At 46.8% G+C, this 27716-nt stretch overlaps 1 protein-coding gene across 1 annotated transcript; it reads right to left on the minus strand.

Annotated features, from left to right (window-relative positions):
* Positions 1 to 21985: 21985 nt before the first annotated feature.
* LOC149667627 (uncharacterized) lies at positions 21986 to 22777 on the minus strand. Its single transcript, XM_089840901.1, has one exon. It carries the CDS (start codon positions 22775 to 22777, stop codon positions 21986 to 21988), a length of 792 nt encoding a protein of 263 aa, XP_089697027.1.
* Positions 22778 to 27716: the final 4939 nt, after the last annotated feature.

Below are 27716 nucleotides of genomic sequence, written 5' to 3' on the forward strand. Positions count from 1 at the left end.
CGGGCCGAGTAAGGCTACTCTTCTCCGGGGAGGTTCTAGCGTTCTAGGGCAAGCTTTTCAGCTTAATGCTTCCCAGTCGGCTAGGTCTCTTAGTAGGCTTGGCTTTTTCAGCCTAAATGTTTCCCACTAAGAGTCCCTTCGAAAAGTCCCCTTTCTAGAGGCGAGCAGGTCCTTTTATACCCTGGCCCCGCTCTGGGCGAGTCGCACTCTGGCTGTTGGTTTTTCTCTCTCTGTCTGTCTTCTCTTCGATACCCGTCCCGCTTTATACGAGTCGCGCTCTGGCTGTTGGTTTTTCTCTGGCTGTCTGTCTTTCTCTTTGATACCCGTCCGCGGGGTTGGGGCTGACAGCTCCCTGTTAGAAAAAGAGCCGACTCGGCGACCGACTTCGTCGGGGAGAAAGGTGGCATCGTCGCGGTCGATGAAGTCCGTGATGAAATCAGGATCCGAAATATCACTTACGTTGTTGGGAGTCGGGGTACGCGGCGTGACGAGGGCGTCCGACGGTGAGAGGCGGTGAATTGCGTCGTCGAAGAAGTCCGGATCCGGGGCATCGCCTACGATGTACGGAGCTGGAGTGTAAGGCTTGGTAAGGTCATCCGCTGGTGTTTGGCGCTGGAGTCGACGGTCGGCCCGGCGTTGTCTTTTCTCCATGCGTCGAATAACACGAGGGTTAAGAGGGGCGATAGTCTCCAGGTGTTGAACATGTTGTTGAAAACGGGCACGACGTAATTTAGCCGAGGGTTTCATTCTAAAAAAAATTGGTCCCGAGGGTCGGGAAGTAGAGCACTGAAGTTAGATCTCGTCTTTAAAGAGATAAGAAACGAAATGATGTTGTTTATCGGTTTCTTAACTCCAGGGGAATATCTATCGGGGCTAGTACGAGCGCGGGTTGACCGTCGAAGGCCCCCCGGGGGGACTGCAGCTGCAGGGGAGGGTTGAATAGAGGTATTAGCGTGACTTTCGCTCACAGTAGAACGAGTTTCTGGAGCATCATCGGGAAAATATGGCCAGATGGTCGGTTTTTCCTGGAACTGGACACGTCGTTCGGCCTTGAGAAAATCTTTCCGATGGGTGAAGGGTTTTAACCTTTCGACGGAGACTATATCGCTTCTACCCCCTGCAGAGGAGCGAATTTCAAAGTTATTCTCAGCTGTTTGGCGAATAATTTGGAAGGGGCCCGCGTATTGGTGGAGAAGCTTCTCTGATAAACCCGGTACCCGGCGAGGTGTTTTCAGGTAGACGAGGTCGCCCTCCTGGTAGGTTGCTTCCCGGCGTCGGAGGTCAAAGCGGGCTTTATCTTTACTCTGAGCTATGGCGTGGCGTTCGGCTGCTAATGAACGAGCGCGTTCTGCATACAAAATGTTCTCGAAGCCGAATTGGGTTTTTAACGTTGACGACGGAAGCTGTAGCGCAGCATCCACGCGCAAGTCAGCTTCGTATCCATGGAGAAAAGGAAGGGGGAGTATCCGGTGGTAGCGTGAAGAGAGGTGTTGTACGCGAATACGAGGAAGGGCAAAAACCGATCCCAATCTTCCCAGGAAGACAGACGGAAGCAAGGCAATGCGGTCGGCGTCAGTTTTTCCCGTCGTCTTCTGTTCGAATATGGTGATGAAATCGTTTACATCCTGTGTTTCCGGGTCGTATTTTGGTACGTCCCTTTGTAGCGTTAGGGCGCTGAGTGCCGCGACAACAGCGGCTGCGATATCGGCGGCAGAGGCCATGGTGGCGGGTACGGCTTTAGTAGAAGGCGATGGCCGGCGTCGGATCGGGTGCTCTAGGGCGGCGACCTCCGGAGCGAGATGGAGAATCCGACGGGATGTTCGCGGTGGAAGCTCGGAACGTTTTTCGGGTAGAGTCGGTAACTGAAGTTTTTCCGGAGATTCAGGCGCCGAATAGATTTCGGTATCGTCTGAGGAGTATTCCGAGCGCGGTGATTTAGAACGGGGGTGGCTACTCATAAGAGTGTACAGAGCACGGTACGATCGTTGCCCGGCGCCTCCACCAGTTGTCAGGAGTAGGAATTGACAAGGCGATATTGTAATAGAACGATAATGGTTTATTCGATTGAGTTTAATAAATACAGTAATAATAATAATGTACAGTGAACTAAATAACGCGTGGAAATTACGGAGACCGAGAGCGCGGGTAGTTCGGAAATACGGGCCGAGTAAGGCTACTCTTCTCCGGGGAGGTTCTAGCGTTCTAGGGCAAGCTTTTCAGCTTAATGCTTCCCAGTCGGCTAGGTCTCTTAGTAGGCTTGGCTTTTTCAGCCTAAATGTTTCCCACTAAGAGTCCCTTCGAAAAGTCCCCTTTCTAGAGGCGAGCAGGTCCTTTTATACCCTGGCCCCGCTCTGGGCGAGTCGCACTCTGGCTGTTGGTTTTTCTCTCTCTGTCTGTCTTCTCTTCGATACCCGTCCCGCTTTATACGAGTCGCGCTCTGGCTGTTGGTTTTTCTCTGGCTGTCTGTCTTTCTCTTTGATACCCGTCCGCGGGGTTGGGGCTGACAGCTCCCTGTTAGAAAAAGAGCCGACTCGGCGACCGACTTCGTCGGGGAGAAAGGTGGCATCGTCGCGGTCGATGAAGTCCGTGATGAAATCAGGATCCGAAATATCACTTACGTTGTTGGGAGTCGGGGTACGCGGCGTGACGAGGGCGTCCGACGGTGAGAGGCGGTGAATTGCGTCGTCGAAGAAGTCCGGATCCGGGGCATCGCCTACGATGTACGGAGCTGGAGTGTAAGGCTTGGTAAGGTCATCCGCTGGTGTTTGGCGCTGGAGTCGACGGTCGGCCCGGCGTTGTCTTTTCTCCATGCGTCGAATAACACGAGGGTTAAGAGGGGCGATAGTCTCCAGGTGTTGAACATGTTGTTGAAAACGGGCACGACGTAATTTAGCCGAGGGTTTCATTCTAAAAAAAATTGGTCCCGAGGGTCGGGAAGTAGAGCACTGAAGTTAGATCTCGTCTTTAAAGAGATAAGAAACGAAATGATGTTGTTTATCGGTTTCTTAACTCCAGGGGAATATCTATCGGGGCTAGTACGAGCGCGGGTTGACCGTCGAAGGCCCCCCGGGGGGACTGCAGCTGCAGGGGAGGGTTGAATAGAGGTATTAGCGTGACTTTCGCTCACAGTAGAACGAGTTTCTGGAGCATCATCGGGAAAATATGGCCAGATGGTCGGTTTTTCCTGGAACTGGACACGTCGTTCGGCCTTGAGAAAATATTTCCGATGGGTGAAGGGTTTTAACCTTTCGACGGAGACTATATCGCTTCTACCCCCTGCAGAGGAGCGAATTTCAAAGTTATTCTCAGCTGTTTGGCGAATAATTTGGAAGGGGCCCGCGTATTGGTGGAGAAGCTTCTCTGATAAACCCGGTACCCGGCGAGGTGTTTTCAGGTAGACGAGGTCGCCCTCCTGGTAGGTTGCTTCCCGGCGTCGGAGGTCAAAGCGGGCTTTATCTTTACTCTGAGCTATGGCGTGGCGTTCGGCTGCTAATGAACGAGCGCGTTCTGCATACAAAATGTTCTCGAAGCCGAATTGGGTTTTTAACGTTGACGACGGAAGCTGTAGCGCAGCATCCACGCGCAAGTCAGCTTCGTATCCATGGAGAAAAGGAAGGGGGAGTATCCGGTGGTAGCGTGAAGAGAGGTGTTGTACGCGAATACGAGGAAGGGCAAAAACCGATCCCAATCTTCCCAGGAAGACAGACGGAAGCAAGGCAATGCGGTCGGCGTCAGTTTTTCCCGTCGTCTTCTGTTCGAATATGGTGATGAAATCGTTTACATCCTGTGTTTCCGGGTCGTATTTTGGTACGTCCCTTTGTAGCGTTAGGGCGCTGAGTGCCGCGACAACAGCGGCTGCGATATCGGCGGCAGAGGCCATGGTGGCGGGTACGGCTTTAGTAGAAGGCGATGGCCGGCGTCGGATCGGGTGCTCTAGGGCGGCGACCTCCGGAGCGAGATGGAGAATCCGACGGGATGTTCGCGGTGGAAGCTCGGAACGTTTTTCGGGTAGAGTCGGTAACTGAAGTTTTTCCGGAGATTCAGGCGCCGAATAGATTTCGGTATCGTCTGAGGAGTATTCCGAGCGCGGTGATTTAGAACGGGGGTGGCTACTCATAAGAGTGTACAGAGCACGGTACGATCGTTGCCCGGCGCCTCCACCAGTTGTCAGGAGTAGGAATTGACAAGGCGATATTGTAATAGAACGATAATGGTTTATTCGATTGAGTTTAATAAATACAGTAATAATAATAATGTACAGTGAACTAAATAACGCGTGGAAATTACGGAGACCGAGAGCGCGGGTAGTTCGGAAATACGGGCCGAGTAAGGCTACTCTTCTCCGGGGAGGTTCTAGCGTTCTAGGGCAAGCTTTTCAGCTTAATGCTTCCCAGTCGGCTAGGTCTCTTAGTAGGCTTGGCTTTTTCAGCCTAAATGTTTCCCACTAAGAGTCCCTTCGAAAAGTCCCCTTTCTAGAGGCGAGCAGGTCCTTTTATACCCTGGCCCCGCTCTGGGCGAGTCGCACTCTGGCTGTTGGTTTTTCTCTCTCTGTCTGTCTTCTCTTCGATACCCGTCCCGCTTTATACGAGTCGCGCTCTGGCTGTTGGTTTTTCTCTGGCTGTCTGTCTTTCTCTTTGATACCCGTCCGCGGGGTTGGGGCTGACAGCTCCCTGTTAGAAAAAGAGCCGACTCGGCGACCGACTTCGTCGGGGAGAAAGGTGGCATCGTCGCGGTCGATGAAGTCCGTGATGAAATCAGGATCCGAAATATCACTTACGTTGTTGGGAGTCGGGGTACGCGGCGTGACGAGGGCGTCCGACGGTGAGAGGCGGTGAATTGCGTCGTCGAAGAAGTCCGGATCCGGGGCATCGCCTACGATGTACGGAGCTGGAGTGTAAGGCTTGGTAAGGTCATCCGCTGGTGTTTGGCGCTGGAGTCGACGGTCGGCCCGGCGTTGTCTTTTCTCCATGCGTCGAATAACACGAGGGTTAAGAGGGGCGATAGTCTCCAGGTGTTGAACATGTTGTTGAAAACGGGCACGACGTAATTTAGCCGAGGGTTTCATTCTAAAAAAAATTGGTCCCGAGGGTCGGGAAGTAGAGCACTGAAGTTAGATCTCGTCTTTAAAGAGATAAGAAACGAAATGATGTTGTTTATCGGTTTCTTAACTCCAGGGGAATATCTATCGGGGCTAGTACGAGCGCGGGTTGACCGTCGAAGGCCCCCCGGGGGGACTGCAGCTGCAGGGGAGGGTTGAATAGAGGTATTAGCGTGACTTTCGCTCACAGTAGAACGAGTTTCTGGAGCATCATCGGGAAAATATGGCCAGATGGTCGGTTTTTCCTGGAACTGGACACGTCGTTCGGCCTTGAGAAAATATTTCCGATGGGTGAAGGGTTTTAACCTTTCGACGGAGACTATATCGCTTCTACCCCCTGCAGAGGAGCGAATTTCAAAGTTATTCTCAGCTGTTTGGCGAATAATTTGGAAGGGGCCCGCGTATTGGTGGAGAAGCTTCTCTGATAAACCCGGTACCCGGCGAGGTGTTTTCAGGTAGACGAGGTCGCCCTCCTGGTAGGTTGCTTCCCGGCGTCGGAGGTCAAAGCGGGCTTTATCTTTACTCTGAGCTATGGCGTGGCGTTCGGCTGCTAATGAACGAGCGCGTTCTGCATACAAAATGTTCTCGAAGCCGAATTGGGTTTTTAACGTTGACGACGGAAGCTGTAGCGCAGCATCCACGCGCAAGTCAGCTTCGTATCCATGGAGAAAAGGAAGGGGGAGTATCCGGTGGTAGCGTGAAGAGAGGTGTTGTACGCGAATACGAGGAAGGGCAAAAACCGATCCCAATCTTCCCAGGAAGACAGACGGAAGCAAGGCAATGCGGTCGGCGTCAGTTTTTCCCGTCGTCTTCTGTTCGAATATGGTGATGAAATCGTTTACATCCTGTGTTTCCGGGTCGTATTTTGGTACGTCCCTTTGTAGCGTTAGGGCGCTGAGTGCCGCGACAACAGCGGCTGCGATATCGGCGGCAGAGGCCATGGTGGCGGGTACGGCTTTAGTAGAAGGCGATGGCCGGCGTCGGATCGGGTGCTCTAGGGCGGCGACCTCCGGAGCGAGATGGAGAATCCGACGGGATGTTCGCGGTGGAAGCTCGGAACGTTTTTCGGGTAGAGTCGGTAACTGAAGTTTTTCCGGAGATTCAGGCGCCGAATAGATTTCGGTATCGTCTGAGGAGTATTCCGAGCGCGGTGATTTAGAACGGGGGTGGCTACTCATAAGAGTGTACAGAGCACGGTACGATCGTTGCCCGGCGCCTCCACCAGTTGTCAGGAGTAGGAATTGACAAGGCGATATTGTAATAGAACGATAATGGTTTATTCGATTGAGTTTAATAAATACAGTAATAATAATAATGTACAGTGAACTAAATAACGCGTGGAAATTACGGAGACCGAGAGCGCGGGTAGTTCGGAAATACGGGCCGAGTAAGGCTACTCTTCTCCGGGGAGGTTCTAGCGTTCTAGGGCAAGCTTTTCAGCTTAATGCTTCCCAGTCGGCTAGGTCTCTTAGTAGGCTTGGCTTTTTCAGCCTAAATGTTTCCCACTAAGAGTCCCTTCGAAAAGTCCCCTTTCTAGAGGCGAGCAGGTCCTTTTATACCCTGGCCCCGCTCTGGGCGAGTCGCACTCTGGCTGTTGGTTTTTCTCTCTCTGTCTGTCTTCTCTTCGATACCCGTCCCGCTTTATACGAGTCGCGCTCTGGCTGTTGGTTTTTCTCTGGCTGTCTGTCTTTCTCTTTGATACCCGTCCGCGGGGTTGGGGCTGACAGCTCCCTGTTAGAAAAAGAGCCGACTCGGCGACCGACTTCGTCGGGGAGAAAGGTGGCATCGTCGCGGTCGATGAAGTCCGTGATGAAATCAGGATCCGAAATATCACTTACGTTGTTGGGAGTCGGGGTACGCGGCGTGACGAGGGCGTCCGACGGTGAGAGGCGGTGAATTGCGTCGTCGAAGAAGTCCGGATCCGGGGCATCGCCTACGATGTACGGAGCTGGAGTGTAAGGCTTGGTAAGGTCATCCGCTGGTGTTTGGCGCTGGAGTCGACGGTCGGCCCGGCGTTGTCTTTTCTCCATGCGTCGAATAACACGAGGGTTAAGAGGGGCGATAGTCTCCAGGTGTTGAACATGTTGTTGAAAACGGGCACGACGTAATTTAGCCGAGGGTTTCATTCTAAAAAAAATTGGTCCCGAGGGTCGGGAAGTAGAGCACTGAAGTTAGATCTCGTCTTTAAAGAGATAAGAAACGAAATGATGTTGTTTATCGGTTTCTTAACTCCAGGGGAATATCTATCGGGGCTAGTACGAGCGCGGGTTGACCGTCGAAGGCCCCCCGGGGGGACTGCAGCTGCAGGGGAGGGTTGAATAGAGGTATTAGCGTGACTTTCGCTCACAGTAGAACGAGTTTCTGGAGCATCATCGGGAAAATATGGCCAGATGGTCGGTTTTTCCTGGAACTGGACACGTCGTTCGGCCTTGAGAAAATCTTTCCGATGGGTGAAGGGTTTTAACCTTTCGACGGAGACTATATCGCTTCTACCCCCTGCAGAGGAGCGAATTTCAAAGTTATTCTCAGCTGTTTGGCGAATAATTTGGAAGGGGCCCGCGTATTGGTGGAGAAGCTTCTCTGATAAACCCGGTACCCGGCGAGGTGTTTTCAGGTAGACGAGGTCGCCCTCCTGGTAGGTTGCTTCCCGGCGTCGGAGGTCAAAGCGGGCTTTATCTTTACTCTGAGCTATGGCGTGGCGTTCGGCTGCTAATGAACGAGCGCGTTCTGCATACAAAATGTTCTCGAAGCCGAATTGGGTTTTTAACGTTGACGACGGAAGCTGTAGCGCAGCATCCACGCGCAAGTCAGCTTCGTATCCATGGAGAAAAGGAAGGGGGAGTATCCGGTGGTAGCGTGAAGAGAGGTGTTGTACGCGAATACGAGGAAGGGCAAAAACCGATCCCAATCTTCCCAGGAAGACAGACGGAAGCAAGGCAATGCGGTCGGCGTCAGTTTTTCCCGTCGTCTTCTGTTCGAATATGGTGATGAAATCGTTTACATCCTGTGTTTCCGGGTCGTATTTTGGTACGTCCCTTTGTAGCGTTAGGGCGCTGAGTGCCGCGACAACAGCGGCTGCGATATCGGCGGCAGAGGCCATGGTGGCGGGTACGGCTTTAGTAGAAGGCGATGGCCGGCGTCGGATCGGGTGCTCTAGGGCGGCGACCTCCGGAGCGAGATGGAGAATCCGACGGGATGTTCGCGGTGGAAGCTCGGAACGTTTTTCGGGTAGAGTCGGTAACTGAAGTTTTTCCGGAGATTCAGGCGCCGAATAGATTTCGGTATCGTCTGAGGAGTATTCCGAGCGCGGTGATTTAGAACGGGGGTGGCTACTCATAAGAGTGTACAGAGCACGGTACGATCGTTGCCCGGCGCCTCCACCAGTTGTCAGGAGTAGGAATTGACAAGGCGATATTGTAATAGAACGATAATGGTTTATTCGATTGAGTTTAATAAATACAGTAATAATAATAATGTACAGTGAACTAAATAACGCGTGGAAATTACGGAGACCGAGAGCGCGGGTAGTTCGGAAATACGGGCCGAGTAAGGCTACTCTTCTCCGGGGAGGTTCTGGTATGTTATCGATTGGGCGTGTTATCAAAACAGCATTGTCCAAAACGGCATTTTCATAAACGCGTTTGCCATTATAGCCATTTCTCGTTTTAGCGCATTTTGATTACAGCGTTTATATCTTGAGCGTACGAAAGTACGCCTTTTCCAAAATATTGTTGTTTATCTGCATTAACTTCCCAAAATAATATGCCTTTTCCAAAAAATTATATTTTATATTTACTTCCGATATAACATTACTCCTTTTTGCATAATATTGTTCTTTGTCCTACATACTTAATATAATAGATATTTCCCTTCCTATGAATCACAGTTTGGGCGGAAACAGCAACCGCTGTTTTGGGAAATAGCGCTGTATTGAGAAACGCGGAAACAGCAACCGCGGTTTTCCTTCCACGCGGTTTTGCAAACCGCTGTTTTAGGAACCGCTTTATTCCAAAACGCTCTTTTGAAAACCGCTCAACTACCCGTGAACCGAGGTTCTAGCGTTCTAGGGCAAGCTTTTCAGCTTAATGCTTCCCAGTCGGCTAGGTCTCTTAGTAGGCTTGGCTTTTTCAGCCTAAATGTTTCCCACTAAGAGTCCCTTCGAAAAGTCCCCTTTCTAGAGGCGAGCAGGTCCTTTTATACCCTGGCCCCGCTCTGGGCGAGTCGCACTCTGGCTGTTGGTTTTTCTCTCTCTGTCTGTCTTCTCTTCGATACCCGTCCCGCTTTATACGAGTCGCGCTCTGGCTGTTGGTTTTTCTCTGGCTGTCTGTCTTTCTCTTTGATACCCGTCCGCGGGGTTGGGGCTGACAGCTCCCTGTTAGAAAAAGAGCCGACTCGGCGACCGACTTCGTCGGGGAGAAAGGTGGCATCGTCGCGGTCGATGAAGTCCGTGATGAAATCAGGATCCGAAATATCACTTACGTTGTTGGGAGTCGGGGTACGCGGCGTGACGAGGGCGTCCGACGGTGAGAGGCGGTGAATTGCGTCGTCGAAGAAGTCCGGATCCGGGGCATCGCCTACGATGTACGGAGCTGGAGTGTAAGGCTTGGTAAGGTCATCCGCTGGTGTTTGGCGCTGGAGTCGACGGTCGGCCCGGCGTTGTCTTTTCTCCATGCGTCGAATAACACGAGGGTTAAGAGGGGCGATAGTCTCCAGGTGTTGAACATGTTGTTGAAAACGGGCACGACGTAATTTAGCCGAGGGTTTCATTCTAAAAAAAATTGGTCCCGAGGGTCGGGAAGTAGAGCACTGAAGTTAGATCTCGTCTTTAAAGAGATAAGAAACGAAATGATGTTGTTTATCGGTTTCTTAACTCCAGGGGAATATCTATCGGGGCTAGTACGAGCGCGGGTTGACCGTCGAAGGCCCCCCGGGGGGACTGCAGCTGCAGGGGAGGGTTGAATAGAGGTATTAGCGTGACTTTCGCTCACAGTAGAACGAGTTTCTGGAGCATTATCGGGAAAATATGGCCAGATGGTCGGTTTTTCCTGGAACTGGACACGTCGTTCGGCCTTGAGAAAATCTTTCCGATGGGTGAAGGGTTTTAACCTTTCGACGGAGACTATATCGCTTCTACCCCCTGCAGAGGAGCGAATTTCAAAGTTATTCTCAGCTGTTTGGCGAATAATTTGGAAGGGGCCCGCGTATTGGTGGAGAAGCTTCTCTGATAAACCCGGTACCCGGCGAGGTGTTTTCAGGTAGACGAGGTCGCCCTCCTGGTAGGTTGCTTCCCGGCGTCGGAGGTCAAAGCGGGCTTTATCTTTACTCTGAGCTATGGCGTGGCGTTCGGCTGCTAATGAACGAGCGCGTTCTGCATACAAAATGTTCTCGAAGCCGAATTGGGTTTTTAACGTTGACGACGGAAGCTGTAGCGCAGCATCCACGCGCAAGTCAGCTTCGTATCCATGGAGAAAAGGAAGGGGGAGTATCCGGTGGTAGCGTGAAGAGAGGTGTTGTACGCGAATACGAGGAAGGGCAAAAACCGATCCCAATCTTCCCAGGAAGACAGACGGAAGCAAGGCAATGCGGTCGGCGTCAGTTTTTCCCGTCGTCTTCTGTTCGAATATGGTGATGAAATCGTTTACATCCTGTGTTTCCGGGTCGTATTTTGGTACGTCCCTTTGTAGCGTTAGGGCGCTGAGTGCCGCGACAACAGCGGCTGCGATATCGGCGGCAGAGGCCATGGTGGCGGGTACGGCTTTAGTAGAAGGCGATGGCCGGCGTCGGATCGGGTGCTCTAGGGCGGCGACCTCCGGAGCGAGATGGAGAATCCGACGGGATGTTCGCGGTGGAAGCTCGGAACGTTTTTCGGGTAGAGTCGGTAACTGAAGTTTTTCCGGAGATTCAGGCGCCGAATAGATTTCGGTATCGTCTGAGGAGTATTCCGAGCGCGGTGATTTAGAACGGGGGTGGCTACTCATAAGAGTGTACAGAGCACGGTACGATCGTTGCCCGGCGCCTCCACCAGTTGTCAGGAGTAGGAATTGACAAGGCGATATTGTAATAGAACGATAATGGTTTATTCGATTGAGTTTAATAAATACAGTAATAATAATAATGTACAGTGAACTAAATAACGCGTGGAAATTACGGAGACCGAGAGCGCGGGTAGTTCGGAAATACGGGCCGAGTAAGGCTACTCTTCTCCGGGGAGGTTCTAGCGTTCTAGGGCAAGCTTTTCAGCTTAATGCTTCCCAGTCGGCTAGGTCTCTTAGTAGGCTTGGCTTTTTCAGCCTAAATGTTTCCCACTAAGAGTCCCTTCGAAAAGTCCCCTTTCTAGAGGCGAGCAGGTCCTTTTATACCCTGGCCCCGCTCTGGGCGAGTCGCACTCTGGCTGTTGGTTTTTCTCTCTCTGTCTGTCTTCTCTTCGATACCCGTCCCGCTTTATACGAGTCGCGCTCTGGCTGTTGGTTTTTCTCTGGCTGTCTGTCTTTCTCTTTGATACCCGTCCGCGGGGTTGGGGCTGACAGCTCCCTGTTAGAAAAAGAGCCGACTCGGCGACCGACTTCGTCGGGGAGAAAGGTGGCATCGTCGCGGTCGATGAAGTCCGTGATGAAATCAGGATCCGAAATATCACTTACGTTGTTGGGAGTCGGGGTACGCGGCGTGACGAGGGCGTCCGACGGTGAGAGGCGGTGAATTGCGTCGTCGAAGAAGTCCGGATCCGGGGCATCGCCTACGATGTACGGAGCTGGAGTGTAAGGCTTGGTAAGGTCATCCGCTGGTGTTTGGCGCTGGAGTCGACGGTCGGCCCGGCGTTGTCTTTTCTCCATGCGTCGAATAACACGAGGGTTAAGAGGGGCGATAGTCTCCAGGTGTTGAACATGTTGTTGAAAACGGGCACGACGTAATTTAGCCGAGGGTTTCATTCTAAAAAAAATTGGTCCCGAGGGTCGGGAAGTAGAGCACTGAAGTTAGATCTCGTCTTTAAAGAGATAAGAAACGAAATGATGTTGTTTATCGGTTTCTTAACTCCAGGGGAATATCTATCGGGGCTAGTACGAGCGCGGGTTGACCGTCGAAGGCCCCCCGGGGGGACTGCAGCTGCAGGGGAGGGTTGAATAGAGGTATTAGCGTGACTTTCGCTCACAGTAGAACGAGTTTCTGGAGCATCATCGGGAAAATATGGCCAGATGGTCGGTTTTTCCTGGAACTGGACACGTCGTTCGGCCTTGAGAAAATCTTTCCGATGGGTGAAGGGTTTTAACCTTTCGACGGAGACTATATCGCTTCTACCCCCTGCAGAGGAGCGAATTTCAAAGTTATTCTCAGCTGTTTGGCGAATAATTTGGAAGGGGCCCGCGTATTGGTGGAGAAGCTTCTCTGATAAACCCGGTACCCGGCGAGGTGTTTTCAGGTAGACGAGGTCGCCCTCCTGGTAGGTTGCTTCCCGGCGTCGGAGGTCAAAGCGGGCTTTATCTTTACTCTGAGCTATGGCGTGGCGTTCGGCTGCTAATGAACGAGCGCGTTCTGCATACAAAATGTTCTCGAAGCCGAATTGGGTTTTTAACGTTGACGACGGAAGCTGTAGCGCAGCATCCACGCGCAAGTCAGCTTCGTATCCATGGAGAAAAGGAAGGGGGAGTATCCGGTGGTAGCGTGAAGAGAGGTGTTGTACGCGAATACGAGGAAGGGCAAAAACCGATCCCAATCTTCCCAGGAAGACAGACGGAAGCAAGGCAATGCGGTCGGCGTCAGTTTTTCCCGTCGTCTTCTGTTCGAATATGGTGATGAAATCGTTTACATCCTGTGTTTCCGGGTCGTATTTTGGTACGTCCCTTTGTAGCGTTAGGGCGCTGAGTGCCGCGACAACAGCGGCTGCGATATCGGCGGCAGAGGCCATGGTGGCGGGTACGGCTTTAGTAGAAGGCGATGGCCGGCGTCGGATCGGGTGCTCTAGGGCGGCGACCTCCGGAGCGAGATGGAGAATCCGACGGGATGTTCGCGGTGGAAGCTCGGAACGTTTTTCGGGTAGAGTCGGTAACTGAAGTTTTTCCGGAGATTCAGGCGCCGAATAGATTTCGGTATCGTCTGAGGAGTATTCCGAGCGCGGTGATTTAGAACGGGGGTGGCTACTCATAAGAGTGTACAGAGCACGGTACGATCGTTGCCCGGCGCCTCCACCAGTTGTCAGGAGTAGGAATTGACAAGGCGATATTGTAATAGAACGATAATGGTTTATTCGATTGAGTTTAATAAATACAGTAATAATAATAATGTACAGTGAACTAAATAACGCGTGGAAATTACGGAGACCGAGAGCGCGGGTAGTTCGGAAATACGGGCCGAGTAAGGCTACTCTTCTCCGGGGAGGTTCTAGCGTTCTAGGGCAAGCTTTTCAGCTTAATGCTTCCCAGTCGGCTAGGTCTCTTAGTAGGCTTGGCTTTTTCAGCCTAAATGTTTCCCACTAAGAGTCCCTTCGAAAAGTCCCCTTTCTAGAGGCGAGCAGGTCCTTTTATACCCTGGCCCCGCTCTGGGCGAGTCGCACTCTGGCTGTTGGTTTTTCTCTCTCTGTCTGTCTTCTCTTCGATACCCGTCCCGCTTTATACGAGTCGCGCTCTGGCTGTTGGTTTTTCTCTGGCTGTCTGTCTTTCTCTTTGATACCCGTCCGCGGGGTTGGGGCTGACAGCTCCCTGTTAGAAAAAGAGCCGACTCGGCGACCGACTTCGTCGGGGAGAAAGGTGGCATCGTCGCGGTCGATGAAGTCCGTGATGAAATCAGGATCCGAAATATCACTTACGTTGTTGGGAGTCGGGGTACGCGGCGTGACGAGGGCGTCCGACGGTGAGAGGCGGTGAATTGCGTCGTCGAAGAAGTCCGGATCCGGGGCATCGCCTACGATGTACGGAGCTGGAGTGTAAGGCTTGGTAAGGTCATCCGCTGGTGTTTGGCGCTGGAGTCGACGGTCGGCCCGGCGTTGTCTTTTCTCCATGCGTCGAATAACACGAGGGTTAAGAGGGGCGATAGTCTCCAGGTGTTGAACATGTTGTTGAAAACGGGAACGACGTAATTTAGCCGAGGGTTTCATTCTAAAAAAAATTGGTCCCGAGGGTCGGGAAGTAGAGCACTGAAGTTAGATCTCGTCTTTAAAGAGATAAGAAACGAAATGATGTTGTTTAACGGTTTCTTAACTCCAGGGGAATATCTATCGGGGCTAGTACGAGCGCGGGTTGACCGTCGAAGGCCCCCCGGGGGGACTGCAGCTGCAGGGGAGGGTTGAATAGAGGTATTAGCGTGACTTTCGCTCACAGTAGAACGAGTTTCTGGAGCATCATCGGGAAAATATGGCCAGATGGTCGGTTTTTCCTGGAACTGGACACGTCGTTCGGCCTTGAGAAAATCTTTCCGATGGGTGAAGGGTTTTAACCTTTCGACGGAGACTATATCGCTTCTACCCCCTGCAGAGGAGCGAATTTCAAAGTTATTCTCAGCTGTTTGGCGAATAATTTGGAAGGGGCCCGCGTATTGGTGGAGAAGCTTCTCTGATAAACCCGGTACCCGGCGAGGTGTTTTCAGGTAGACGAGGTCGCCCTCCTGGTAGGTTGCTTCCCGGCGTCGGAGGTCAAAGCGGGCTTTATCTTTACTCTGAGCTATGGCGTGGCGTTCGGCTGCTAATGAACGAGCGCGTTCTGCATACAAAATGTTCTCGAAGCCGAATTGGGTTTTTAACGTTGACGACGGAAGCTGTAGCGCAGCATCCACGCGCAAGTCAGCTTCGTATCCATGGAGCAAAAAGAAGGGGGAGTATCCGGTGGTAGCGTGAAGAGAGGTGTTGTACGCGAATACGAGGAAGGGCAAAAACCGATCCCAATCTTCCCAGGAAGACAGACGGAAGCAAGGCCATGCGGTCGGCGTCAGTTTTTCCCGTCGTCTTCTGTTCGAATATGGTGATGAAATCGTTTACATCCTGTGTTTCCGGGTCGTATTTTGGTACGTCCCTTTGTAGCGTTAGGGCGCTGAGTGCCGCGACAACAGCGGCTGCGATATCGGCGGCAGAGGCCATGGTGGCGGGTACGGCTTTAGTAGAAGGCGATGGCCGGCGTCGGATCGGGTGCTCTAGGGCGGCGACCTCCGGAGCGAGATGGAGAATCCGACGGGATGTTCGCGGTGGAAGCTCGGAACGTTTTTCGGGTAGAGTCGGTAACTGAAGTTTTTCCGGAGATTCAGGCGCCGAATAGATTTCGGTATCGTCTGAGGAGTATTCCGAGCGCGGTGATTTAGAACGGGGGTGGCTACTCATAAGAGTGTACAGAGCACGGTACGATCGTTGCCCGGCGCCTCCACCAGTTGTCAGGAGTAGGAATTGACAAGGCGATATTGTAATAGAACGATAATGGTTTATTCGATTGAGTTTAATAAATACAGTAATAATAATAATGTACAGTGAACTAAATAACGCGTGGAAATTACGGAGACCGTGAGCGCGGGTAGTTCGGAAATACGGGCCGAGTAAGGCTACTCTTCTCCGGGGAGGTTCTAGCGTTCTAGGGCAAGCTTTTCAGCTTAATGCTTCCCAGTCGGCTAGGTCTCTTAGTAGGCTTGGCTTTTTCAGCCTAAATGTTTCCCACTAAGAGTCCCTTCGAAAAGTCCCCTTTCTAGAGGCGAGCAGGTCCTTTTATACCCAGGCCCCGCTCTGGGCGAGTCGCACTCTGGCTGTTGGTTTTTCTCTCTCTGTCTGTCTTCTCTTCGATACCCGTCCCGCTTTATACGAGTCGCGCTCTGGATGTTGGTTTTTCTCTGGCTGTCTGTCTTTCTCTTTGATACCCGTCCGCGGGGTTGGGGCTGACAGTATCTTAAATTACTATTATTTAGCGGTACTGTTACCTTAGTTACCAGCAAACTCGATTTTTAAACTTGGGTCCCAACTCCCTAGTTTTGTTTTGACCAAGGCTTACCGAAATAAACTAATTTACAAATTACCTGATAAATCACACATATAAAGTGTATTATATTTAACTATTATTAAGTTTTTGAAACGAAAGAAAGTGAAATCAAACCTTATTATCCACCTATCTCTACCAAAAGTAAATAAATGAGGTTTTAACCGTCTTATCGACACTCGACAGCGCGTGGATTCATTCAACTTTTCAAGATTAATTCACCTTCAATGGACCATTTCATCCATAATGCTTTAGGAAGAAACGCTGGAGTTATAATAAGGCAACTAAACCCTAATAAAGGCTGGTTTTGATCGCGCTGTCATTTTTCAGTAAATCGGTGTATGCCTAGTATAATATCGCAAATCAAGATATGCCGTAAATATTGTCAAAATGAATACTTAGACTTAATTTTTATCCATGAAAATCGCTTAGCGCCTAGTAAAATGTTTTACCTTTCATTTAAAACCGTTTTTAAGTCTAACAAACGTATATTTAAATCTAAAAGTGCCTGGACAAAATCGTTGTTTTCAAAAAAAATCCCATGTTATTTCTATGGGAAATTTCAAGTTTTTCGTCAAAAGGGCTGATTAATTTTATGCAAATGAAAACCACCCTTAGCAACTTTATTTTTTATAAAATAAACTAATGGATGGATCTTTATGAAATTTTAACCACATATTGAGGACCCGAATTGTAGTTCTGTGGATGTTTTTCAAAACAGTTAATACAATACAAAAAAAATTGCATCCAAACAAAAAACTCTCCTTATACATTAAGAGCAGTATGAGGTCTTATCTTAGAGAGCTATCGCTCTCCTAGAATAAATAACGGTAGAACCATAAACTTATGATCTACCATTAAGTTTCTATGACTAAAGTGAACTAGTCTGTCTGTCACCCTGCAGCCTATAATGCGTGATTCCGTACCCTCAACCTGGTATAAAATATACGAGATATTACTGCGGTGAAAGCCTTCCCTTTAGTGTTCTTTAAGTATGAAACACGAGGGTTGAGTAAAAAACAAGTTGGGAAACCAAAATAAACCTCTCCGTGTCGAGACGCCATTAAGAGGCTTTTCTTAAAAAATTAAATAAATATGATTGATATTAATTATTTTAATCGTCAGTAATTTAAGAAACGTTTTTCCTAAAATAATTCAAAACATAGCTGTTGTTGACGTTTGAATTCAAGCGTATGCCTCTTTAAATATTTTCGGAAATTTAGGGTATATAAGGCGATTGATTCACTATGGCCTAAACGATAAGAAAACCCGCAATTGCGTGAGCTTTCGGTGGAGGCCCTGCCATTGTGAGGCTGGATGCTTCTCGTAACCGTAGCCGATCGTCGCGTACATTTCAACCCTAACGATGATAATGGTGGAGAAGCCAATGTTGCTTTCTGTGAACTGCGAACGCGGTCCGGATATTGCATATATACGTTTGCTCCGATTTGCCAACTGCGAACGCGGTGACAGACACACACAGATACGTCCAGTATAATACCTCGCCGTGACGTCATCGTCACTCGGAGCGGTGAAAAGCTTTCCTTGATTTCTGGCGAGGTTTTCGTTCAGTAATTTTCTCCCCCAAAATAGTCTATACAATAGCATATGTTAGCTGAATAAACTATGATAAAAATGTTTTTGTCTCTTGACCTGGTTTTTATTTTTCGAATCTTAAAAACATCAGTAAAATTAAGATGGAATTTGCCTGTGTCCCTGTTAAAAAAAAGAAAAACACGGACGCCCAATCTTTATTAGGAACTGACGTAAAAAGGGGGCATAAGACCAGGATTCGAATTAAAAAAAACTGCGGGTTTTATTGGGTTTTATCCACCATTAAAACCCAGTTAATAAAACCCATCACTAAGATCGTCAATTTTGATGAATTTGATTGCTAGAATAACTTCATTTTATTGATTTTTGTTAGATATTTGTTGTTTCAACTTTAAATGCACTATTTAATAATATTTATTATTTTTAATGAAACAGTTTAAGACTTTATTTATTAAGCAGTTACTTTTGAATGACAATTTCAACCATGCACGCAACTGCTAAAGATAAAAAACCCAAATACCCAATAAAACCCGGTGGGCTGGGTTTTTTGAACCCTGCAGAAGCCGTTCCACAAAAGACCTAATAATGGACACTTTATGAGAGTGATTCACTTATGGTAGAGCTTATACATTGTCCTTTACGTTCTATTAATCTATACCCTTACAATCTATTCTGTTATGGACTTCAACGTCCCCTTGGTGCCGAAAGACTTATTTATTCTGCAGTTTAATTAACTAATGCGTGCTGTTATCTAGAAACGTGAAACGAGATCATTTCGTTTTTTCCTTTTCAAGGAGTTAAGCTCTGTTTTCATTGAAGCTAAAAATTCAGTTCTACCAAGAGAAAACTACTTGTGTCAAAATTTTACTTTAGCCCCGCTTTCTACCTCGTTTGAGGGTCGTCCAATTTTTTACCCCCTCCCCTCTAAAACTTCAAGCAGCCCATCAAGAGGCTAGAGGTTAGATATTGTGTTTTTGGAAAGTAGCGCTACTCATGGGATTGTGGGAGAGGGAGCCTCTCCTCGTCCGCCGCCGCTAAGCCCGTAGTTTGCTTTGAGAAAACTGTTTTTCTCTCTCTAAAAGCTGTGAGGATACTATCCTGGGAGGGGGGGTCGCGGTAGAATGAAATCTAACCCCTCAAACAAAGAGCATCACGCTGAAGCAGATCTTGGTTGGTTCTAGCAAGGAGAATGTATGATAGGGGAGACTAAGTCAGACAAAACGCACGTAGTCTACCGTTATAGAAATCCTTATATCTTTGGTTGGGATTTCTAGGGTATTCTTTATGTTCTTGGAAGAGACTTTATTATTTAAAAAAAACGTAACGACTGAAAAATACGTTTGTTTTGTTTAGTTATTTTAAAATTTTCTAAGTATTTTTCTCCATTTGGGAGAGGTTGAGAAATACTCGAGAGCGACTATCGTTTTCCGTTGACTCGTGTAAGCATTCTGGTTTATTTTTCAAAAGCATTTAACAATCTCGGTCCTGTGACCGTACAAATGGGTTTTTTATAGCTAGAGAGCGTGGCCCAGGGGTTTAACGAGTGACCACCCATTTTTTTCCATGACGTCAAAGATGTTTATCTCACACGTGCATCACTGGTAAATCCCTGGACCCCAACTCTCTTGCTTCACAAGGGTATATTTAGGTTTACAAAAAATAGTATTAGATACAGTATTGAGGAAAAAAAGAGTTTAGTAGTTTTATTTGTACAGGTGTTTTTCAAGATTTTGAAACAGAGTTTAATAGTTAAGAAAAAAAATAAAAATAAAAAAATACAAAGAAATATTTGAATATTTCACACTTCCGCGAGTAATACATAGTATTACTAGGATGTTTTTGGCTTATAAATTTTACAATTTTAAACAATTTATTCATTTGATACATTTTCATTTTGATCAAGCTCTAGCGCGTACAATAATTGGATTGGTCGCTTAATTTCACTACCATTTCCCTTTTTAACTAAACAAGATCTTATTTTTGAATCTCTTCCCACCATTACTTCTTTTATTACCTCTAGCTTCCACATGTGTTTAGGTACGTGGTCCTCATGGACAATCATGACGTCACCCACTTTAACTTGACTATGGGTTTTAGCTAATTTAACGTGGTGGGCACTTCTTAACTCTAAGAGGTACTCTTGCCTCCAACGTTTCCAGAGTCTTTTTTGGAGATCTAACCTATATCTTAGCCTTTTGGCAAATTCGGTTTGGGTGCTAGGGTTTTTTAGAGGTTTTTAATTTTGGGGTGGCAAACATGTTAATCGTTTTCCAATTATCAAATGCGCTGGCGATAATGGTTCGGGTTCGTTAGCGTTGTTGAAAACGTATGTTATCGGTCGCGAGTTCACGACCGCCTCCGTTTCGTGTAGTATTGTCTCGACTTCCTGGTAGGTCAAAAACGCCTTTCGTAAAGTTTTTCTAAGGATAACCTTTGTTGACTTTATTAGCCTTTCATAGTGTCCCCCAGCAGGGTGCGCGTTCCACGATAAACTTCCAGTGGATTCCTTTTTTCCAAAGAATTGTTTAACCGTGTCGCTTTTTAAATTTTCCCACATAGATTTTAAATCACTTTCGGCCTTTTTAAATGTTTTCGCGTTGTCTGAATAAATGGTCGTTGGGATACCGCGACGGGAAATCATTCTTCTCCGAGCCATGAGAAACTCGTAGGTACTTTGTGACGGTACGAGCTCAAGGTGTACCGCGCGCGTTACACTGCACGTAAATAAACAGGATGTACGATTTTTCTATTTTTCCCCCGAGTTTAACCATCAACGGACCGCAAAAGTCAATGCCAATTATCGAAAAGGGGGGTACTTCCTTTATCCTATCCTTAGGTAAAAATCCCATATCCGTGTCGCAAGGCTTAGCGTTGAACTTTTTACATTTGTAACAGCTTGTTACTACATGTTTTAATAATTGCTTTCCAGCAATTATCCAATATTTTTCACGTGATTGCGTCACAGTGGCCTGGATGCCTTCGTGATTTACTTGCTCATGGCTTCGTAACATGAGCAGGTGAGCCAATCTTTCTTTTTTGTGGAGAATAACCGGGTGTTTTATGGCATACCTGAATTCAGCCTCTTCTATTCTCCCGCCGAGACACAATAACCCTTGGTCGTTTAATTTTGGATTGAGTGACAAGATATTTGACGTTTTGGGTAGCAGTTTCTTTTCTTGAAGCGCTTTTATTTCTTCTTCATAAGACGACATTCGGACATCCTTGATTAATTTGATTTCCGCTCTTGAAATTTCATCCGCTGTTATTAGGCCGGCGTTTTTCTTTCCTTATTTGAATCGGTACATATAGGCTATAATTCTGATAATTTTGTCTAGTCTATGATTTCCAAAATTCCTGTTTTTTGTCTAACTACGACTGTCATTACGACTTTTCTCCTTTCTTTCTCCACGCCTTCTATTTCCGCGCCTTTCTTGTTTTCTACGGGCCACTTGGACTCGTCTTCCGTAAGCCAAGAGGGTCCGTGCCACCAAAGAGTATTTTCTTTTAAATCCTTTCCTTTGATACCACGAGTTGGCAATTCGCCCGGATTTTGTTTTCCAGGGCAGTGGGACCAATTTTGTGGATCCACTAACCCTTGTATCTCCGCTGCCCTGTTTTGAACGAAAGGTTTCCAGATCTTGGCTGGGCTTCTTATCCAAGCCAAGCATGCTTCTGAATCCGACCACATTTTTATGGGAATTTCCTGGTTTTCAAATATCTTTGCCACGTTTTTGGCTAAACGTGCTCCTAGCAAGCAGCCCATGAGCTCCAATTTTGGTATTTCGAGCCTTTCGTCCTTTAGAGGAGCTACTCTACTCTTTGCCTTGACGAAACTGACGTGAATTTGATTGTCTGACGTCACGAACCGCAGATAAACGATGGCCGCGTATGCCTTTTTGCTGGAGTCCGTAAAACAGTGAATTTCTTGTTTTATGGTTTCATTTTCCGGTTGGAAGTAGCATCGAGGGATCTTGACTTCCATCAAATATTTCATTTCCTTGTGCCAGCTCATGAAATTTTCTCTTAGGTTTTCAGGGAGCTCTTCGTCCCATTTTAATTTTTATTCCCATAGACCTTGAAAGATTATTTTTGCCCGTATGGTATGTGGCGCGAGAATACCGATGGGATCAAAAATCTGAGCGACAGTGCTGAGGAGAGTTCTTTATGTAATTTTGTTTTCCGGCGACATCTTGACTAATTTTTCTACGTCAACTGATAGCGCATCGGACTTTGGGTCCCAGACGTAGCCCAGTATTTTTTGAACCTTTGATTCCGATTCTCCGCTGAATTCGATTTTCGTGTTTGGATCCTCAGTTTCATTCTTCCATATTTCTCTTAAACTGTCGGAATTCGTTTGCCACTTCCGCAACTCCATTTTTGCGCCCGCCATAATTTTTTACGCAGATTTTGATATTTCATACGTGCTTTGGAAGTCGTCCTCTCCTCCCGCGAGGTCATCGACGTACAAGCTTTCATTCTGAATTTCGAAGGCTTTTGGTTCCGTTTCCTGGTATTTTTTAATATGGGCTTTCACGGTGGCTGCCAAATGGTACGGGCTTGACGGGACGCGGAATGGTACCCTTGCCATGCGCATAACTTGAAATTCCTTTAGATTTAATTTTCCATCTTCTCTGATCCACAAGAAACGGACCGAGTCTCTATCATCCGAGTCCAATGAAACTTGTAAGAACGCTGTGGTGATATCGGCAACTATGGCAATTTTCTTCACTCTGAATTTTAAGAGTAACTGCAGCATATCGGGGTTTAAGTTTGGACCGCTGCTGAGACAGTCGTTGAGCGAGGGTGCTCCATGGGCGTGGCTTGATGCGTCGAAAACGACTCTTAATTTTGTAGTCAAACTTTCCAAGCGTACGACCGGCTGGTGGGGTACATAATACGTTCCAGGCTTCTTGTTTCCAGGGTCCAAAACTACTTCCGCGACGCCTCGTTTGATTTGGTCGTCGATTATAGCTATATAATCCGCGTAAAGTTCGGGTTGTTTTTCGAATTTTCGCGCCAATCTCTCCATTCCTTTGGTAGCTATAGCTAAGTTGTCGGGAAGGGCTTCTTTCTTTCTTATTAACGGAAATTTAACCACGTAGCGTCCGTTTTCCTGCTTGATATCTTCCTGGAAGGTTTCTAATATTTCCAAGTTGGTAGGATCACTTGGTTTTTCTGTGATTCCCATTCCTTCGAGATTCCAGAAGGACTCAACGACTTTGGAGATGTGTTTTTCGGTTAAACTGAATTATAGACGCAGACCGCGTAAGTTCCGACGGCGATGTTGCCCAACTTTACGGGACCTTGAATAGTCCAACCGAGGGTCGTTTCCACGGCGACTAATCTTTCGGTAAAACGCTCAATTTTTCCTGTAGCGAATTCCCAATATACGTCTCCGCCGATTAGGATTCCAATTTTTATCATTTCTGGCGTTTGGCCACTAATTTCGTCTGCTAATTGATAACCTTTTTTCTTTTCTTGGCATTCTATTTTCTGGACCGTGCTCGAATTTCGTGTGGCTTCACCTTCGCAGATATACGGTACTTCGACAGCGGCGATCTCGATTTTTTCTCCTTCAAGCTTCGCGTTTTTAAGAGTAAGCTTCACAATATTTCTAACCGCTTCCGTTGGATTTTCAATTCCGAAGTTTCTTATTTTAAATTCGCATTTTCCGATGACGGGTAGGTTTAACACTTTGGATATTTCTTCACTGACGAAGCTACCTTGGCTTCCATTGTAGAGAAGACAGCGAACTCGCATTTCCCGGTGGGTTGACGGATTTCCAGCCACCGCTTGGGCTGTTTGAAGTAAAACCGATCTTTCACACGTGACCGAATTGCTGTTCACAACTTGTTTTTCTACGTCTTGCTTGCAATTATTTTTCTTATTCGCGTTGTTTTTCTCGCACAAGGCCGCGTTATGATTTAAATTGTTACAGATTTTGCACGTTTTGTAGGGCGAAGTGCAATCTTTTGTTGGGTGCCCGAATCTAAAAACAAATTTCACATCGCTCGTTATCTTTAATGGGCTTTATTTTTTCCTCCAACCCGAAGTTGGTGCAGTGTGACGTGTGATGCGTTTGCTCTTTGCAAAATATACAATACGGGCCTCTGTTTCTTGAGGCGTTACCTGAGGAATTACTTTTAATTTGCGACGTAAGCACTGACGCGCTAGCCCTATTTGGCTTATTTTCGTATTTTTGTTTTGGTTTTGCATTTTCATGCACAGTTGGCTTCACAGAGTCGCCATACATACTACCCAAAAAGCGACATGTTTGCCTAGATTCAACCTCTGTCCCCAAAAATTCAAGCATCGCTTCCGCGTCCCATTAGGCCGCGACACCCTTTTCTTTTGTAAATTCTAACCTCATATCTTTGGGTATACAACTTAATAATTTTGGACATAAGTATAACCCGTTTTCTGATTTATGAATTCCTACCGATTTCAAACTTCTAACATGCGTGTCCGCGATATTATATAAATTTTCTAAAGCGACCAAATTCTTAGAGCTTTCTACAGGTTTTAAAGAGAATAAAACCTTCATGTGGCTATGCGAGACCAGTTCGTCTCTACCGAATTGGTTTTTTAATATTCTTACGGCTTCATCATAGCTTTGATCTGAAGGTTTCATTCCCGATATTTATCTTAATACTTTGCCTCCAAAATAGGACTTAAAGTAGCTGAATTTCTGTACCTTTTTCATGTTGGTCTTGGAGTCGACGACGCTTTCGAAGTTGCTCCAAAATCCTGTCCATTCCGTGGGGTCCCCGTAGAACTTTTCGACAGTCAAGGGTGCCAGCCTGGCTTCTTGAGTCGCTTGTAGTAAGGTGATTAAATCCTGTTGAGTGGCTGAGGACGCTGGATGGGCAGCCGTTGACGATGATGCAATGGATAGTTGGTCGTCGAGAACAATTCCCGCCTTTTTTAAGGCCCTCGTCACTTGGTTTTTGATGAGTTTGATTTCAGTTCTGTATTTTTCGACTGAGTCAAATTCACTGGCGAGTTCCGTTTCATCACAACCGTCCGCGAGCGAATAAATTACGGCGTTTAAATGTTCCAGAGCCGATTATGTTAATTCCAGGATAGCTAATTGATCCTCAATATCGTCAGAATTAATTACCGTGGCTTTAATTAATTTTTGAAGCTGATATATAGCCGTTGTTGTGTTAGCGCGAACAGTCTTGCGCGATGCTCTTGGTTTCTTTAATTCCGTCGCGTCAGCTAAGGCTTTCGCGATTTCTTCTGGCGTTTGATTTACCGCCATAATTGTTTATTGTTTAATTTTTAAATTTGTAACTTTACCGTTTTGGGTCCATTTGGGTCCGTAAACGAGTTCACTTGCACTTTTGTTTCACGCGTTTAAATTAATCCTTTTGGGTACGCGCTCGCGTTTCAATCCTTTTGGGTACGCGCTCGCGTTTCAATCCTTTTGGGCTTGTTAACGCGTTTTTGGATTTTGTCCAATTTTAGTCCTTTGTTTTTTAAAAACCGAGTGTTTTTCCCGGGTTTGCAATGCACCATATAGAAAATCCTTATACTTTTGAATGGGATTTCTAGGGTATTCTTTTTTGCTCTTGGGAGAGACTTAATTATTTAATAAACGTACTGACTGAAAAAATACGTTTAATAATTCTTTGTTTAATTATTTTAATTTTTTTATAAGTGTTTTTTCTCCATTTGGGAGAGGGTTGAGAAAACTCGAGAGCGACTATCCTTGTTGACTCGTGTAAGCATTCTGGTTTATTTTTCAATAGCATTTTACAATCTCTCGGTCCTGGGACCGTACAAAGGGTTTTTTATATCTAGAGAGCGTGGCCCATGGGTTTACCAAGTGACACCCATTTTATCCATGACGTCAAAGATGTTTATCTCACACGTGCATCACTGGTAAATCCCTGGACCCCAACTCTCTTGCTTCACAAAGGTATTTTTAGGTTTTACAAAAAAATGGGATTTGATACAGTATAAAACAACTTGGGAAAACCAAAATATTACCTCTCCGAGTCAAGAGGTCTACTACTACAAACTTATTAACCTAGATATGGAATTATTTCACTTTTTTGAAGTAAAAATGTGCGAAATATTGAAGCAGTATTCCAAACATAGCGAATGTACAGTAAAGCAGACGACATTTTACATCCAATAAGGATAAATCTTGGACACATGGAAATGAGTCAATGGGGGAAAGAACATTAAATGAAGTCTACGTTTCAGCTGTTTACCCTATATTCTGATAGCTACATTCACAACTGGTTTGCAGTGTAAACACTATCGTCTCGTCTCACCTCAACAATATTCTTAGTTTGCCAACATGAATGTTAACGTTAACGTTAAATAACACCAGAGCTCAATTGTAGCTAGACGCACTAATAGTCAATGCGCACCATAAAGAGGATAATAAGTCTGTACCTACTACCCGTTTACCATTAGCCTTTTTACTAATTAAATTGCCACCATGATCTTTTCTTCCATTATAAAATCTTAGCCTGATTATTTAAGAATGTATTTAACTTTCGGCTCACTCTGAACCGTTGATGTCTCTTCATTTCAGACACGAAAATCAAAGCCCAAAGTTTACTTCACCTCAGGCCTCAATTATTTACTCTTTGTTTCACTAAGCCTATTGCGGATGATACTTAATATACCCGCCGGAGTCTACGTCTTAGTTTTCTTCATGAAATCACTAAACCAAGGATTATTCTATATACAGATGTAGTATAGCTTAAGTAATATATAAACAGCCATTTCAAATAACAATATTAAAAAAATCTTTGGAATATCAAAATGAAACAGAGCTTTAAAGCTACAAAAGTACTAAATGCATCATGATTACGAAAAATACTTCCACATATTCACTTTATATTATGGAAAAAGGGAATATTAAGGTTCTGTATGATTTCTTAACACATCAACACAAGGCTAACTGCTAACGCGACGCACTAGTGTAACAATGGACACAGACAAAAACATAGACTGCTTTTTAACTCTTTCCGTATTAATTTTGAGTTGAGAAACAAGATTATCTTTAATATTTAAATAAATATGCATGTGGAATGCACGAAAGAACAGAAGGTGGTGGTGTATAGAAGCCAGGAAGAAGAGTGTGGCGTCTATGAGTTATAGATCGAGAACTACTGCGTTGTAGTGGTTTAAGAGCAACAATATTATCAATGTGTGCGGAAATTGCAAACACCTTTGCTCCGATTTACCAACTGCGAACGCGGTGACAGACAGACACACGGACACACAGACACGTCCGGTGTAATACCTCTCCGTGACGTCATCGTCACTCGGAGAGGAAAAAATTAAAGTCCGGGCCTGAACTGTTTTCAAAGGGGGATATAAAATTGGACGCCCCTGGGGGGCCTCCAATTTTTCAGCCTATGTGTGAAAAAATCCTAGCGACGCCACTGGGTTGACTTTCTTTCAATAAGCCCAGTCGTTCTTCCATTAACTTGACGTATTTCAAGAACTCTTGGGGTGACGCGTAGTCTCGAGTACTTAATGACATTATAAGTTGCTCGTCGCGTAGATTAGTTATCAAGTAGTCTATCATTGCCGAGTCCAAAATTCCAGCCAAACGAGCCTTCGTCATTTTATCGTGGCAATATGCTTCTACCGATTCGTTGCGTTGTTTAACGCGCGCTTCCATTTCGCGATGAAGTCTCTGAGTTCCTTTTACTACGGGAAACCATTCCACCAACAACACCTTCCACTCATCCCAAGAATGATTGACGCTTGATAGTCCTTCATACCAGATGCGAGCCGTTCCCTTGAGTTTGGATACTGCGTGGCTAACAATAACTCTGTCTGACCAATTATAGGCCGCCGCGGTCTCATCAACCTTCTTAATCCATAGATCAACTGTCTGGTGTGGAGACGTAGAAGGGTCGAAGTCTGGTATTAACTTTCCTGTATCGCCCCAGTGATGGTGTTCTGTAGGAGTAGCCGCCGGTGGTTGGTTATTCACCTGATTCGCTTGGTTGTTTTGAGCAGTGATAAGCTGTTGTTGAAACTGTACTTGAACTTGTGTCATTGCAGAAAGTGCTTGCTGTACCGCTGTAGCAACCACATTCTTAATTGCATCCTCAAGTCCCGTAAGGGGGGCCGCCACCGCCGTTCCCTGC

This window comes from Phalangium opilio, unplaced genomic scaffold (assembly GCF_054372755.1).
Source record: "Phalangium opilio isolate 3A_F unplaced genomic scaffold, DU_Popi_V2 ptg000056l_1, whole genome shotgun sequence".
Taxonomy (NCBI): Eukaryota; Metazoa; Arthropoda; class Arachnida; order Opiliones; family Phalangiidae; genus Phalangium; species Phalangium opilio.